The sequence below is a fragment of the Sciurus vulgaris genome, assembly GCF_902686455.1.
Source record: "Sciurus vulgaris genome assembly, chromosome: 8".
NCBI lineage: Eukaryota > Metazoa > Chordata > Mammalia > Rodentia > Sciuridae > Sciurus > Sciurus vulgaris.
In genome coordinates this window covers 32,231,224-32,249,642 of record NC_136468.1, presented here as the reverse complement: position 1 = coordinate 32,249,642, position 18,419 = coordinate 32,231,224, and the positions used below count along the sequence as shown (strand labels likewise).

General features: G+C 34.4%; 1 protein-coding gene across 3 annotated transcripts in view; it reads right to left on the bottom strand.

Moving 5' to 3' along the window:
* Positions 1-2,015: 2,015 nt before the first annotated feature.
* FAM3C (FAM3 metabolism regulating signaling molecule C) overlaps positions 2,016-18,419 on the bottom strand; it is a 48,245-nt gene continuing 31,841 nt past the window's right edge. For all 3 annotated transcript variants that reach the window (XM_079152541.1, XM_079152542.1, XM_079152540.1), the window contains 4 exons: positions 17,131-17,181; positions 15,004-15,088; positions 8,108-8,234; positions 2,016-7,492 (listed from right to left, as the gene is read on the bottom strand). In XM_079152541.1, coding sequence (XP_079008667.1) covers positions 7,403-7,492; positions 8,108-8,234; positions 15,004-15,088; positions 17,131-17,181 — 353 coding nt within the window. In that variant the 3' untranslated portion in view covers positions 2,016-7,402. The remainder of the gene's footprint in view (positions 7,493-8,107; positions 8,235-15,003; positions 15,089-17,130; positions 17,182-18,419) is intronic.

Below are 18,419 nucleotides of genomic sequence, written 5' to 3'. Positions count from 1 at the left end.
ATGTTAAATGGCCTTATTTGTAACCTCTGGATAAGGAAGTTGACTAATGAAAACATTTCTGAATGTACTACCTTTACACAACATTAATAACATGTTAAATCTTTTGAATATAAACTATATTATTTCCTTATTCCAATTTGGATGATAGCTGTCATATTTTAAGGAGCTATATAATAGAGGTACAAAGAATAGCAAGGAAGTTTTCTTTATAAATGTTTAGATGCTATGAACTTATGATTTTGCAGCTTTGGAAACGTGAGTCACAGTAAATATTTTCAAAGCACTTTAACTTTTTGAAATACTGTCAGAAAAAAAGAGATATGATCTTTGATTTTACTTAGTTTAAAATGTGGAAGCAGAAAAGCTTCTCACCAAAATATTGATGTAGAGGTCCCTTGGAAGTTGCTGACACTTTTTTGCCTCACTTCCCACAGGTCACCATAGACCAAGAAATTAAACCAACCACTTGGAGCCAGTTAGTTGTCTAGGAACCATGATACTAGGTGAACCCTTTCTAAAGAGTGAGCTAAGATGCTTGGACTCTTTTCCATTTCAGTTTTACCATAGATAAATAACAGTGATGTCATAACTTTCCTTGGAGAAGGATGACATGTGGCACAGCACAGAAGGGGACATGGTGGTATACCAGAGAGAGACTCATTTCCTTCAAAAGAGAGTATTAGCAAACACTTTGCACTCCCTGTATATCAGGTGTTGGTCTAATTATACATATATACATATAAATGTATGTGATATGTATTTTATATATATATATATATATATTTTTTTTTTTTTAATTCTCACAACAGTCACATAAAGTATGTACCATTACCATGGCCCTCACTTTAGATGAGGAAACTGAGACACCTTACCTGCAACAGGTCAAGTAACCATGACTAGCTTCAGCATCTATGCCCTGAGCCAGTACTAAGTCATTATTTTGCTTCAGTATCAAAATCATCAGTATTTACAGAGTTTGGGGGATTTGTGAATATAATGACAATTAATAGTATTTTTCTTTATGATTTCGTTATGTAAACTTGGTTGAGGAAAAGCAAGTGAAGTGACTGGAGAACTGAGAACTGAGATAGGCTCTGAAATTATAATTAAAATCCACTGTTTCTTGAGCAGATTTGTACTTTAGATCCCAATGGGGCTAACAGTTGGCTTATACAAGAATCTAACAATTGTTCCAAAAATAAATGACTCTGGGTAAAGATCACACTAACTAGATTCGACATAAAATAAATACTTACATCCTTTTTATTGTTGTGCTTACAATCAGTTGTTACATAAGGTATTATTTTTAATAGATGGATGAAATTTACCATTTGTAATGGTTTATATTCACATCCAAAGAAAAACCGCTAGAGGTGGTTTACAACAGATTAAAACCTTTTGAAACAAAATCTGCTAGAAAAAGTAATCTCTTCCCTTGTGATTATAAAGGGCAAGTAATACTAGATGTGGAACAAGTCAATACAAACTAAAGTTTCATATGTGACTTTTTAATTTGCAGAATAAGTAAAAGCACTTAATTTGTAAGAACAGGAAAGTCAAAGTGTGGGGGGATACAGGACTGTCTGTTACTGTCAAATGGCCATTCTGAGTCCTTAGGGTGACTCACCTCCAGAGGTCCCAAAGCCTTCCCTTCTAAATTTTAGTAATAAGCTAACACCCCTGGTCATAATTCATACCCACCTGACCCTGTGCCAGAAAAGGAAGGGCAGCCTCTTATTGCCACTAATCATTCTTTGATGGACTATTATCATATTAAACTGCACATTTAAATAGACTCAATCTCTTTCTAAATCAAGGAAACATGTCAGTATACAAAATGTAAATCAATGGTTACCTGTTTATTCCTGGTATATAATCCTCACTTTTCATTAGTCCTATCCACTGTCATTCCTTTATCTTAAACTCCCTGGCAAATATCTAATTTTTGCTCCTCTAAAACTCTATGAAAGGCAAAAAGTAATATATGGTAAAAATGTATACTGCAAAAAAAAAAAAAAAAAAAAAAAAAACTGAAGAAGTCAGTGGGATACATCCAAACGTGTCCTCTATTAAATTGGTACAGGATAATTTTTACAAACTAAAAGGTAAACTTCACTATTCATGTCAGAGGTTGTCAACTTTAAGATTATTTTCCCCAAATCTTCAACTTATTACTTCTTGAGAAACTATACTTAAAATTTCTTGACTAAGATATAAAAACAACAATCTCAAAATTCCAGTTGCCATAACTCATCACTGTGCCCACATCCAACATACCCAGGGCTTTGGAACCACAGGAACGCTACTCCAGAGTATTTCCATAACGGAATGTTAACACCTCCTTCTAAGGTACTTTATTAAGAATTCCACTGGTTTTCAACCTTATTCTGGTCAAGTATCTGATTTCTATAGAAGTCTAGGGCAAGTCCTGTCCCTAAGGGAGAAGAGAAAGCTATTTATAGCAGGGCACATTCCCTCGTAATCAGGAGGCAAGACTCAGGGGCCAGAGTTCATTCCAAGCACCTCAGGAAATACCAGTTGATGACCCTCCCACTTCTCACCCTGGGCCTCCCCAACAATCGGGGACTACTGCTTTCTCCATGAATTTAACACATCCCTAATGATAGCCCCCAGCATTATTTGCTTTTAAACCTTTCTTCTGATCAGAGCTGGGACTCACAAGACAATTTCCTTGGAGTTCATTCTGGTTCTTGTCAAAAAAGCATAAATTACTTCTCTAATCAGGCCCCTGATGCACAGAGATATACACACACTAAAGAGTTTTGGAACTAAAATTGAAAGTAACTTAAAAGATTTCCATGTTCTTGTCAACATACGCACATGATAAATGCAAAATTTGCCTTAAGTTTTAGGATAAGAGAACTCAGGCTCATACCTGGCTCTCAGTTAAGATCCAAGTCCCAGGGCTGAGTATTTTCCTCCTCTGTTAGAGGAATATATTTACAGAAAACAGCATTTCTGTTGAATAAACTTCCAACTTGTCTAGTTTATTCTACTGGTCACAGAGAAGGCTAAGCCTTGGCAGGGGATTCACTGGTGCCAGGACTGAGTTTGTTCATCCCACCATGACACTTCTAAGCTATAGTGGCAGCAGCAGACATCATGGAAAACATGTAAGTCAAACATAAGATTTCTAACAGACTTTGCATAAAAGGAATGTTTTGATCCCAGAAGGTAAAAAAGTGAAAATTCCCATTCAAGAGACTCTTCCTTTTGCCTAGACAGCCCTGATGGGTAAGGACCCTCACAGGTCCTCAGAGAAAGAGAATGCTTGTGTGCAAAGGGATACAACTGAGTCCCAATCTCTTCCCTGCTCTGACCAGTGCCCCACTCTGTCACACAGTTAGAGCTGGGATGGATGGTTAGACTATTGGGAAGAGGGATTCAAGTCTGGGCTCCACTGTGAGGCTCCTTAACTAGCCGCTGCTATGAGGAGGAGTCAGCCAAGGCTCCTTACCTCTTTGGCTAAAGTCGCACACTTTTCCCTTCCAGAGGCCAGGCCAACAGGGGAACGCTTGAAATGCTAACTGCCTGCAGATACACAAAAGTTTGAATTCTGTGCATGAAGGGGAGTTTGGTGTCAGGGTGTAATGGATGAAAGGGTAAGTAATTAAAGTTAGAGGCCTGAAAGTCAAGGACAACCTCTGCTGAATAAGTGCATCCTTTCCTATGATCTCACTGCCCAGTGCACTGAAAAGTGCCTTTCTGGCTTGATAGGATGGATCTGGAAAGCTAGAGAGGCTGGCTTGTTAACTTTTTTTGGTCTAAATTGTTACTAGCCTGCAGGAGACAGAGCTTATTGCAACTGTAATACTAGAAGATGCATTTATTGAGTACTTTGTGGGAGTTGCTTTGTAGGAACCACACACACATTAGTACAATCCCTGTTTTACAGGCATGGGAACTTTCTCAAGGTTGTCCTGTCATAACCAGTGAAACACATAAGCATCCACAGGCAGGTCTGTGTTCCTAAAGGAATGCTACACTGTCTCACCACAGAATTCCCTCTCTTTAAGGTTTTAGTTTCCTTTTCTCTTTGGCTACCAAGGGAAAGGAATATGCACCGTTATGGAGCATTTTAAACTTGCAGGTACATAAATTCAATTTTCCTTGACAAAAGGGAACATCTTTTATAAATTTAGCCTTGACTTGTTCTTTCAAAACTCAATGCACTCTAGGTCAGCATAATTTATGACAGCTGAACAGTAATTTCAGTAATGGCACCAAGTTGTACGTGTGAACTAGCTGTACTGGGAAGATTGTGTTCCCCATGCTATAAACTGCCATGGGACAAACCCAAGAGAAACATCTCCTCTGTCTCTAATATTAAAGGTTGGCCAACCCCTTTTCCTTCTGACCACCCACAGAACAGATACCCAAATATTCAGAGGATTGGAGCAAGGCGATAGTGGAGGAAGGCCCCTGAGATTCCTTGGAGGGATTTTCATCTTACTAATGGCTCCCCTCATGTCCCTAGCAACAGCAGACGGTCAGGCCCTGAGCAAGCCTGCCTGCTCCATACTCTTATTTAGCCTTGATTTCAGTGGAACCTCAAGGAAGGGGATTGCAACAAAGCAAGCTATAGGAGAGGATCAAAGTAGTTAAAAAGAGGAGCCTTAAGGTGGGTGGAAACTGACTATTGACATGTGACAATCAAGAAACACGTATATGGTAGAAAAGCTATCTTGGTAAGAGACAGGAAAAGCATCCTCATTAGAAATGCTTCATAAAAAGTGAAATTTGTTCCTTTATTCTACATCACTAAGTTTACATGTCTTTTACTGCTATCCAAGAGGTTATAATTACTGAGAAGTGGTAAATTTTCTACCAGAACAACAATTTTTCCTTTTCATATATATTTCAAAAATGTCTTCTAAATCCTTATCTACTTTTAACCATCTGCTCACTGAACACAAAACACTTCTCATTCTTTCATTTAAAAAGCAGTAGTGAGGATCAAACAATAAAATTGTAATTTTTTTGGTCAAGTTATTTATAATCTGTGCAAACTTTAAAAGTATAAAGTAAAATACACGCTAAATGACTTTTCAGCTATCATAAAATTATAAAACATTAGCTGATTCATTGAAAAACAAATACAATATAGAAAACACAATAATAAATTTCACTTTAATCAAATTAAAGTCAGGAATATGAAGACTGGCTCAATTTTTCTTTAATTTTCCAAATATCACTTATTTTCTACTTCCTTTTTTACTCTATTTTAACATTCACATGATAATACATTTGTCCTAGGAAATCATCTGTGATTACAAATAAAAATATGCATCCACAGCCCTTAAATACATGTAAACTATTGAAATGTTGACGTCAAATTTCTACTTTAATAAAGAAAGTTATTAATGTTAAATGAGCATTGTTTCACTTATAATGCTGACTTTAAAGAGATCTGGAAATAAAATGTAGTAAAATTATTGCTTCCAAAGTCAAGTTGGCACAATCTATACAAGATAGAAGTCAAACAAAAACATACTGCACCAAAGCAGTTACATAACTAACCTTAACCCCGTCTCTTGACACTTCATTTTTGCATCAGCAAAAGTCATTCTTTTACAATCTTTAAAATCAAAGGGGTATCCTGGCATCTAGATATTTAAGTTCTATACATATTATGATATATCCTCTGCTGTTTAACCACAGCACTGACTTAATTTATTTGCATGTTAAGCAGTACAATAAATACTTCAAGAAACCTTAATGTGAAGTTTCATAGTATATTACTTTGCCAGATAATAAAAAAAATTCATGTGTAAAACAAGATGTATTTATTTTCATTATTTTAAAAAAACTGCAACATTTATTGTACAATCCCTGGAACTGTAAAATAGCTATTCTTTTAACTTACAGAATTGAGGGAAAGTATTTTAAATGTCAAAATATACATGCTGAATGTGATTGAGTATATAAGCACCAAAAATCTAAAAAGTTTACAAAAATTGTTTAAACACATAAGGTGCATTTACTTATGAATTACATTCAGTTGGAGGGAAGAAATAGTACTCCAAAGGTTATCAATAGTTATGAAATATCCAGAACACATCCAACTTACAGCAAAATAACAAATACTGCTTATAGGTTGTTTTTATACAAGCCATCTAAAATTTAGAGTCAAAATTTAAGTGCTGCCTTATATTGTGAAAGGCAGTTTGATCATTAAATTTGTTTATGTTCCAGTTTATGATACTTCAGACATAATAGGTATTTAATGCCCTAGAAAAATGAAAGCAAAATAAAACAAAACTAAGTAATTTAGTAAACATCTTAAGTTAAGGAAAAAGTGAGATCTCCTATATTTTTATGTAGAATTGGGAATAAAGTCCTTTTAGGTCAAATAAAAATTATTTTTAAAAATGTTATCATTCTATTGAGTAATTAGGACTTTTCTAAATATGCCACTGCAGCTTTGGACAATAATTGCCATTATGAAGTTAGATGAAGTAAATACAAAATGAATTTCTTGGTTTATAAGTCAAAATTATCATGAAACTAAAGCATGCCCCTTTACAAACCACTTGGTCAATACCAATAACAAATAAGGAAAACATATACCTGTATTGCTCTAAATATACTGTTTTAGCTGTGCTAAGTGACCTAATTAGGTCAAGGAGGGGACTTGGCCTGGTTCTCAGGTTTGTGGAGTTTCCACCTCCAGCTTCCCTCTAAATAGCTTATACAAGATCGAGTTTGACATCACTAACACAAAACTCAGAAGCTGTGGTCCTGAAGGCCACCTACATTTACATAATGACTGTTTTGCTGTGTGCATTAAAGAATTTGTTGTGCTTTTCACAAATGTGATATAAGTTTTCATATCCAAAATTTTATTTCTTGGTTTCTTCGGAAGGGAAAATAAAGAGTAACAGGTACATCGGGAGAAATGGACTATAAGGTGACATTGCACATAAAACTAGCCAAATCTCTTTTGACTTTAAAAGATAATGTCATCACAAGGCCAGATACATACCTACACATATATTTATAAACAAATCTCCTCCATAAAAGCCATATTATTCCATGACCAATTTTCACAGCAACCACATACATATGGATATATTTTTCACAATCTGATCAGTAACTCACTGAGTATGCTTTTAGAATTGATGTGTGTTATTATCATAGCAGTCTAAACATTGTACTTCAAAGGAAATGTGCTTAAAAATGGTTCAGTGATTTGCCCATGAGGACTATTTACAAAGACATCTATTTACGTTAGCAATAAATAATCCTGATATCAAAAGAGATAATGCTCATGCACACACCAAGATGGCTGCATGCTCTTAAAATATTTACACATAGTTTCTTCTTTGAGTCTCCCAATAATATTGAAAGTGCGTTTCCTTCAGTTTTCTCCATATTTCCTTCAGTCTTGTTTCTGTGGGATGCATCCTTCCATTTCTACAACTTCAGGCCATCCTTCATATTTATTTGTATCCTTATTGTTCTTTATGTGCTATTGGAACACAGTAATAATATACAGTTTAAAAAACCTTTGTGACCTGATTTGCAAAAACATACTTTATTCACTCATTTCAGTAACACTCATGTCAATAATGAGGTCATATAAATTACTGACCAAGACATTAAATGAGCAACCCCTGGGGTCTGGCATATACGTAGCCAACCCTCAAAACATAGCTGAAAAAACAAAACAAAACAAAACACTGCAGATGTTTTTTAAAGGATCATGTGTTAGTTAAATAGTAAAGTTTACATTCTTTTAAGTTCTATAATATTTCAAACTTAACTGATTCTAATATCTAAAGCTTAATTAAAATTCTTAATAACTAAGGCTTCCTAAAAGGCTTAAAAGTAATCCTATTCCAATGAACTGTTATGTAAGAAAAAAAACAAAAAGTAAACCCATACACCATTTGTTTTTAAAATTTGAAACTTAAAAAGTGTCGGGGTTATTTCAAATAACAGCTTATCAAGAACTTAATGAAAAATATCTGGGTATATTTAATAATTGCTTTATCTAATTTTCAATAACTGAATGGGAATATATACTGGAAGGTTTTATACAATTTGGTTTTGTCCATTGATTATGAAAGTCTAAGATACTCACCTGTTCAAAAGGACTTTTTGTCTTAATGCCCTTCCCACCACAGAAGACCCAATTGTCTCTAAAACCAAGACTAGTTATAGATGTGCTTCCCAATTCAGCAATGAGCCGTCGTGCCTCATCATTGAGTCTTAAAGAGAAAGAATACAACAATAAACACAGGGCACTGCACTTAGCATGGATTCACCCACAACATTTGACTAACATGAAGTAAAATGAAAACACATAGACTTAAACAAGAAAATTTAAAAAAAAAAAAAAAGTTTTCACAGAACCACATTTCTACTTGAATTCTTTAGTGACAAAAAATATGAATTCTAGCAATTGACATTAAATTTATTCTACTAGGAAGTACCTTTCAGATGTCCATATTTCAGACATAAATTTATCTTCACTTATTTTAATTACATTCATCTTAGTAAGTCTTAGTAGATGCCTACCTTGTTTAATCCAAGGTTTTAAGCAACCAATATCTTTGTAAAATTAATTATCACTTTGAATCTCCATGAAACCCTTTATAAGTTACATGGGAATGGAATAAAGGTAAATGCTGACAGAACTCTGGATGTTTTTAGCAGTGTTTTATTTTAAACAAGGCAAATTTTGAACAGAGATAGAGATCGTTATTTTAGCTATGTAATAAAAATGAAAATATTAACTACCAGAAAGAGGAGGGGTGGTAGCAAGCTAGCCACTAAGGAAATTAGTAGTCAAAATTACTAGTTAAAATTTGGGTTGGGGGGTGTTGGCTATCAATCTCTTTCCCTTATCTCTCAAGGGGGAGAAAAAACAGATAAATGCTAGTTGTACAGCTATAAACAGAAAAAGGTAATTAAGGGTCCCCTGAACAGGTTATTTGATATGCAGTCCTATCCTGTAGCACATGGCCCCATAAGCAGCTCTTCTAGGTCAATTTGAAAGGTTTGTTCTACTAAAATGTGGGGCAGGGTGTGCCATACTTGCAAATAGCAGAGAAGATACTTTTTCATTCCAGTGAAAAAGTATCAAAAAACATACTGTGCTAATATCTGTTAGCTCTTTTAGTATATTAATGAAAGAAATACTAGGCACAGCTCTCATTTAACTTAGGATAAAAGGGATGATTTATGTTTTGAAATTATAAAACAAGAAAGAACTACAAACATGACTCAGTTTTTATAACTTATACAAACCACATCCATGGAGCAATACAGGGATTCTGACCTCAGCATGGGCACTGTTACCCACCTGAAGGAGTGTACTAGAAGCAGTGAGAAAATAAGGAGCAGCCCCTGAAATCTTCAGCCTTTCAGACTCAACTTTGTATCAAGTGATACATTATAACCAAGTGAACCAAAAATATGCGATGTCTCTGTGTAAAAAGAACTAGTGACATCTTAAGCCTCTGGAGAGGAGACATTCATATGAAATCATGTATAGGGGTGCTCTCATTTTCTCCCTAAGATTTGTTTCCTGTGACCATCCTTACATGAGTTAGGTATCACTTTCCATTTGTTTGCTCCCCTGATAAACAACTTTTGTCTTAGAGAGAAACTCCTGGAAAGTATTGCCTGAACTCTGTTTTCTTGTTTCCAAATAGTGTTAGAATGTATGTCATGGATCTGGAAGACTCAAATTCCAATGATATAGTTCATGCAGATGTTCTGTTGTCTGGCTACATTCTCAAAACTTTGTACTTGTAACCCTAGTACATGAGTTTTACTGCCATAACAAGAATAAATAGGACTGAAATGCAGAGGGTACACAGTAGATTCTCTGGGCAAAGAGCCCCGGACTCCATTCACATTTACACCTCAGAATTACAAATTGCCATCTCACAGGCCTTTAGGGCTGTTCATAAATAGTTGAAATTATGAACGTTAAGTTCACAAATGATAAGTGATTGCTTTACACACAAAACTGCTGCCAAAGTAGGCGCTCATGCAAATGCAGGTCTGGCCCCTGAAAAAAGTAAGTAAAATCTTTCTTAATTAAGCATCTGCACAAACTAAGAAACAAACTGAAGGGCAGTTAGTCATTGTTTCTTCTGTAACTGGCTATTTTCATAATTCCATAAGTCATCATTATAATCTATATAAATGAATTTAGCCTGAGATATAGAATAAGTGTGAAGATTTAGCTTTATGTTTTCACTCTACTAGTCTCTTTCCATGTGTTTCCATGAGTTCCTGTTCAAGAGAGTACTAACACAGCAGACCTGAGGTTTCCATCCTTAGAAAGGCCTGATAAATGGAATGGTCTTGGCTGGCGTCTGGATGAGGAAGTCTCCCATTCTTTTCAGAACTAAAGACAATGATTCCTTAGGCCTGTGTGCACAAACAACGTAGTTTATGCTGAATGCCTACTTTTTGTCTTGTTGTCTGGAATTTGGGAATAGCTTAGGTAGATGGTCCCTACATGTCAAACCCCCAGTAAAAAACCCAGGACACCAAGGTGGAATTGGGGACCCATGATGGTGTCTGGTTCTGCTGCAGTCCTTGCTGGGAAAGGAAGTATGTGTGACAGTCCCACGGTCCCACCATTGAGCCAAGCCAATGTCTCCTTTTTTGAAGCTCAGAAAGCAACAAAGAGAACTGTTATTTTGGGCTCAATTCTGATTAATAGGAAAGAACCAGTAGGGAAATAGAAGTGTTAGGAGCATTACCATACTACCTCAGCAGTCTGAAGAACAGACCATCTAGCCCAGACTCGAAAGACAACTTGTTACAGGAAGTTCAGATTAGAAATGCCTGGGAGGGAACCATACACACACACACACACACACACACACACTCACACACAACAAAAACCTTAATAATTTTCACCATATAATTGCTAACAATGCCAGAAAAAAGGGAATAGTTTCTAAATTAGTGCTACTATAAAGGAGGGTATTGTGATGTGTTCAAACTTTAAAAAAAGTCACATTTTTAAAAATACAATGCAAACCACATTACTTAAAGTTTTTACTACTGTCAGGAAGACCTATAATGCTCAGAACAAGATATGACTCTCAAAACTACCACAGAACTTTTGCTACCCAGTGTAATGAAGGGTTCCACTGTTTCACAAGAGTGACATAATATCATCACGACAAAGCACGACTATGTCCAGAGAGGTACACATTCTTTAATCAACATAAAAAGAGAAGAGCAGCTCAACAATGTCTATGTACGTGCTTTAAAGTAGATCTAAGCCTCCAGGTCCACATAAGGCACACACTTAGGTTCTACAGGAACTTGTGTTAAAATAATATTTGAGGTAGTGTCAATTATTTTACAAGATGGAAAAATGAAGATGCTGAGACATAAAAAGTCAAAAGTTCCAGTTTTTCAAAAAATGCAAGGAAAATTTTAGAAATAATGGTTCCAATTCCCATCACAATTCTACAAGGGAAGACAATGAAGAAATCTTACGAGCATTAAAATAAAAGAAAGAAAGAAAATGTGTAGTGGGAAGGAGAGAAGAATTAAGTGAAGTCAAGTAAATGACATTTCGAATATTTCGGCTATGCAGTACATAGGGTACTGTAATTAGCATCATCCACGAATTTCAACTGAGCATCCGATAGTCTTGAAAAACAGACCCTATAAATAAAATAACAAAACTGCAGCTGGATAATATGCTTCTTGAGGTATACTAGAAACTAGTTTCTATAGTTCATTACCAGATGAATCCCTTGGAGGAGGCACATTGCTCTTAATAAACATTTTTGTCAGGGACTTATATTTAGACATAAAAATGACTTTGGAGAGAGTACAAAGCCTGGATCATGGAAACCTCATAGGACAAATGTCAGAATCAAGACCAATAGAGCCCAAATCAGCAAAATTAAATTTAACAAGAATAAATGAATATCAAGTCCTTCATTTAAATTAACAAAATCAAGCTCTGAATGGAGAGAAAGACCTGACTTGGCAATAGTTAACAAAAATGCCTAAGATCAAATGAACAGATCCTAGAATTTAACTTGACCAAAAACTCATGAGCCAAAAATGTGATGTGATTATTTAAAGAAAACTAATAGTCCACATGAATATTCAAAGAAATGTGATCTCTAAAGCAGAGCAAGAGATCATCTCCACTGTACTCTGCACTGGCCAGACCACATCTGGAACACTGTGTTTAATTTGGGACACTCATTTTAAAAGAGACAATGATCAACTAAAGAATGCTCAAGAAATGTAGCCAGGAGTGTAAGTAGAATAAGAAACCTAACATGATAAAAGGTTAAAGGAGCTCTGTGTACAGAGCCTGGAGAAGAGAACAGTAAACACCAATTAGCTTTAAATACCTGGAGTATCAAATGACTGGGAGAACATACTTATTGTTCTGTTGTTCCACTTACCCACGTTCAGGGCAATCAGGCAGAATTTAAAGGGAGCCCACCCTGGAGCACAGCACTTCTCTATGAATCTGCGTTAGTTTTGTTTGTTTCATTTAGGGAAACTTCATGAAAAACGGCATGAGTATGAGAGTAGGGATATTTACAGAGAACTCCAGGGAATCTTGCCCAGGTTTGGGTGCTATTTCAGATAGCTTTTAAGGTTCCTTCTTGGTTTTGTTTTGTTTTGTTTTGTTTTGTTTTGTTTTGTTTTGGGGGGGTGGGTGGGTGTGGTGGTGGTATGGTACCAGGGATTGAACTCAGGATTTGACCACTGAGCCACATCTCAAAGTATGACACTGTGCCTGGCTTAAGGTTCCTTCTTAATCTCAGGCATCTACACTGAAACTTCCAGTTAGGCTACAATTCATTATTAGAATATTAATAGATTAATAGGTTAAGGAGAACAACTCTTCTGATTCCAAACAGGTATAATAACAAAAGAATGTAGCCCAGAAGAAAGGTCATGTGAGTCTAGTTAGAAAGGGGGATTTAATGCTAAAACAGCCAAAGCAAAGAGCAAGTTACTTGGTTTTTTGAAAAGGAAAGTGTAATTACATCCTGTGTGGTCCTATTCAGATACATGGAAATGGTTCAATTTGCCAATTTTACATTGATCTTCAGTTTACAGCTGTAATGTAACCTAAGTTGAACCAGATAAAAAGCACAATGTTTGTGAAATGACTTCAGTTTAGATTCCCTTATAAAGCGGTACTATTTTTTAACTTTCTATCTGCAATAATGTAACCATATACTACGTTCTAAAAAAAAATCAATAAATAGAAAGATATGCCATATTCCATGTGAATCTTATAGTTTTCAAGATTTTTTAATTCAAATATATATATGGATATTTTTTATTCAGAAATAATCTCAAAGTTTTTTAAAAGAATAATGTTAGGGAGGCTTAGGCCTACAAGGTAGTCAATAGTACACTTACCCTTTATACAATAGTTATAAAATAATTGAAATAGTATCTTTGGAAACAGAAAAAAATAGGTCAAAAGAACAGAAATTCTAGACACAAAGTCAAGTCAACATAAGGCCCTACTTACACAGGGTCTTCCAAATAGATTTTTAGAAATACAGAAAAATGGTAAAATCATGGGAAGAGAAAAATACACTAAATATCAAATTTGGAGATGCAAAATATGTCTCTATTTTAAAAAAAATGCAAAGAAACTAAAAAGAGAAATTCACAGACTCAACTACCTGACAATTAACCTTAAAATGAAAGTCCGAAGGCACCATAAATTTACAAAACTATGAACAAGTGATATACCAAAAAAAAAAAAAAAAAAACATGAATAATGGTTAATATCTTGATAAATAGGAAATATGGGTTAATGTGAATGATCAAAATACAATTTCAAAAAGAAAACACCAAAAAAATCTTGCCAGGAAAAAATTTTAATCTCACAAATAATCAAAGAAGGCATGTTCTTTTGAAAGGGAAAATATCTTTTCAAAAACCTATTGGAAAAACAAAAAAAAGCTTACAGAATTAGAACTTTAAAAAAAATTCATAAGTTCTGAGAAAAATATAAATTTGGCACAAATTTTTAAAAATCTTATTTAATAAAATATGCACATCTTTTAATTCAACAATCTTACTTCAAGATATATTATCAGGAAATACAATGATATTATTCAAAAAAATTTAAAGATAATGCATTTTGCTAAATACAAAAATATATAAATATATAGTCCAGTAGGAATCCTAATTAAACAGATTATAAATCATGACACAGGTTTAAAAACTATGACAATTTAGTTATGAAGAATATTCAGCAATATGTAAAAATATTCACTAGGTGGGAAGATCAATTATAAATACAATAATTCTAAATATTTAAAATGAAGATAACAAGTGCATTAGGTCATCTGGAATGGAAACTAAAATATTATGAGTATCCTTTCTGGTGAGATGAACTATGTAACTTAAACTTTGTTTTTCTGTATTTTCTAAAATTTTACAATGTACATGATTTTATGAAACAAGTTATAAAACTAGCACCTATTACATTTTATGAAAAATATATCATGACGGTATCTTTAACCATTAATCCACTTCTAAGGATTTATCCTCAGGATGTGATCCAAGGTACAAAAAAGGAAAAAAAAAAAAAAAAAAATCCTGTAAAAGGATGTTTGTCACAATGTTATTTGTAAGAAGAAAAATTAGGCAATAATGCGGGAACTTAAAAAAAGGTAAGCCCACAGGATGAACTGTTGACAAGTCATAAAAAATGGTACTGAAGAATATTAATGCCAGGGAAAATGATATAACATTAAACAGAATATAAAAGAAAGCACTAAAATTATGAACGATGAGATTCTAATTTCACAATACATACATGATGAAGAAGGATAGGAAGAAAACAGACTTTAAAAATCCCGACAGTGTTAATTTATCTGGTAGTTGGATTACCTTGTTCTGTTTAACACATTTTTTTTTTTTTTTCAAAGAAAATGTATTGCTTTTATAATTATAAGTTAGAGCCCCAACAAGTTGGGTAAGATTTTGTTTACATACTTGGTTGCTCCATCATCATATGTTCCCATTAGGACTATTGTTCCATCTTGTATGGCCTTCAGAAACTCAATAAATGGTGCCACATCTGAAGAAAAAGAGAGGTTGGGGTTTTTCTTTTTAAATGACTGAGTAACCATCAGAAATAATCCCTAGAATTAATATTGTAAAACATGAAGTATGTGTAAAACAAGAATTTCTAATAAAAAGTAACCTAAAAGGGAAACAAATCTTACAAAGTTTAAAAACTGTCAGGTTTGTCCCTTAATATGATCCCACCATCAGTGTACAATTTTCCAGTCCTGATTTATCCTGTGTCTTTTGTACTGATATCCTGGGGCTGAGGAAGATCCAACTCAGAGTCATAACTTATAAAGTGAAAGGTATCACTCAGATATGAACAACTGTGTCTAGGGAAAGCCTGATTCTGATGAGATCCATGGGGTAAACTTGGGCAGGAGAGCAGTTCATGGACTCCCTGAATATATATAAAATTGTTTGTATAGGCACTTTTTCTGAAAGAAGATACATTGCTTTCATCCAATTCTCAAAGAGATCTATAATTTTTAAAAACATCTATAAACACACACAGATTTCAAGAATTTTCTACCTCTATCTTTTGCAATAAGCTTGGGCAAGGAATGTAGGGTATCACTAAAAGCTAAATTAATTATAGTAAATATTACGACCACCTTGTTCCACAAGAACATCAAAAAAAAAAAATACTCAGTGACTACAGTCTGGTGATGCCAGATAGGAAGTCAAGTACTGTAAATCACCTCACACATGGAGTTGTCTACAAGGTCAGGTTTCCTTACAGCCCCCAAACCTAATACTACTTCAAAGCTAGGTTACTTCACATTTACTCAATTTTTTTTTTTTCCCACAGCAAAGATTCCAAGGATCTTCTCTGATTATATGTACCAATAATAGCATTTTCAATTCAGAAAAGATGGAATAAACAAAGCAGCTAACAAATTACTCCCATTAAATGCAAAGATGGCAGCAAACTGCAACTATTTCTTAACTGGGAGAATGTTTTCAGAGGAATTCATCTTCCTGCGATGAGAAGTGAGGACAACCAGAGGTTCCTGTCACACTACTGACATCTACAACAGCTTTCTAAAAGTGTTTCTGCATAACACATTTTGCTAAGACCAATTATGTCTTTAGAATCTAAAACTGATGGCAACGTTTTAAGTTTACAGTTTTGACAGCTGTAAAACATTCTTCAAACCTTATTTGAGAAATAAATAATACACAACATCTTATTTTATAAGAAATGCTATATAAGCTGAATTGTTTGAAAATTCTCAATATAAAATTTAAGGAAGCCTAGCAGCTGTTGGTTTCTAGGGAATTTATAAGTGGGATGGGGAAGTGGAAACCAACTTAAAGAACCAAAAGATAAACCAGTGTTGGCCTTCCTTCCAACTTGAAGAAACCCTTTCTTTTGGGTATCATTCTTCTTCAAGCTAGCCAGTTCCTTGCCTCTGCATGCTGGTGTCTTCTTCCCACTCCTTGAACAACTTCCAAATACAAAAGGGAAAAATATTTTGGTATTGCTCAAAGTCCAGTGAATTAGAAAGAAAATCTATTCCTTGAGTATTCCTGTACTTTAATGGCCATACTCAAAGGTAGAAATAGGATGAATTAATGAGATTAATGCTTTTCTAAAACCTGATATATCTGTATATGCTGAAGGTGCCTACTTAATGATTTATTTTTGAGACTGAGAATTATACGTAAACAAATTGATTCAGTTAAAAATGTTTAAATTGTTAATGTTGATCTTTAATTTATGGTTTCTAATTTCAGACAGAAACCTCAAGGAGCCCAGGGCTTTGAATTAGTTGTCCTGTAGAAAACAGAACTCAGATTCTTTTTAAAAAATCTTGATTTTTATTTTATTTTTTTTTTTTTTCAATTACACACAACTGTTTTTCTAACAAGAAATAAACTATACAATTTGATTATTAAAGTACACCTGGACATTTAGTGAAAAGATAGAGAAGCAAATGAACTAACACACAAATGGTACCATTTTTCTCTCATTAATGGGCCACATTACATTGAGGTGATTCAGTCACTGTCAGCAACAGAACAGAGTTATATATTATTCACACGTACCTCCTCCCCACATGTCAAAATATTTAGTGTCTAGTACTTCTCCTGTTTTCCCTGAAAGAGATTGAATTAATATCAGATTATACAATTTAAATATTCCATACATTATGAAGAAAAATGATCTTATCCAATGACTGTTGTGAATTCATTAGCACAGAAGGAATAATTTTGAGAACTTGAAATCTGAACTGTATGCATCTGAAGGGTAGTTTTTGAATAGGACACTTTATTTTTTGTTGCTTTTAGATGTACATGACAGTAGGGTGTATTCTGACATAGTGTACAACCCGTTACAATTTTGATCCCATTCATGGTTGAACATGATGTGGAGTTACACTGGTTGTGTATTCACATATAAGCATAGGAAAGTTATGTCTGATTCATTCTACTGTCTTTCCTATTCTTATCCCCCACTTCCCATCACTCCCCGTTGTCTAATCCAATGAACTTCTATACTTCCCCTTCTACCCTCCCTTGTTATGGGTTAGCATCCACATATCAGAAAGAATATTCAACCTTTGGTTTTTGGGGACTGGCTTATTTCACTTAACATGATATTCTCCAGTTCATCCTGAAAAGGACTTTCTCATTAATCTTTTACACCAAAGAGTGGCAAATATAATTCACTACTGCATACTGCTTCAATTCAAAGTTAAAAGTGTTATCAGTTTCCCTTATTTAAGAATTACCCCAAAATAAATCTTTTACAACAAAGAAATAGCTACTTAAATCAGATACCCTTTTATATGAAATATTTAAAAATAAAATGTATGTTTCCCCACTAAAATTGATTAAATAGATATTAAATGTTTTACCTAAGAATGAAGAAAGTAGAAATGCATAAATTCACATCTTTTTTTAAAAATACTTTTTTTAGTTGTAGATGGACACAATAGCTTATTTCATTTATTTATTCTTATGTGGTGTTGAGGATGGAACTCAGTGCCTCACACGTGCTAGGCAAGTGCTCTACCACTGAACCACAAACCCAGTATAAATTTACTTCTTGTTGTGAAAGACATAAAACTGTTTTCCTTTAAAACGAATGGGTAAGGAGGCTAGTAGCCTCTACCACCCACTACAGCTCTATGGATACGTATGGTACCAGGGCACAGAAGATCTCTATGCATTTAGCCCTTGCTTCATGGGTTGGATTTTCAGATTTAATTCTGCAATATTGAAGATGCCCAGGATTCAATGAACTTATGAGAAGCTTATGGACATTACTAAAAAATTACAATAAAGTATCATTCTTTGTTCCCCCCTCTACCTATTAAATAGTCCATTATCCT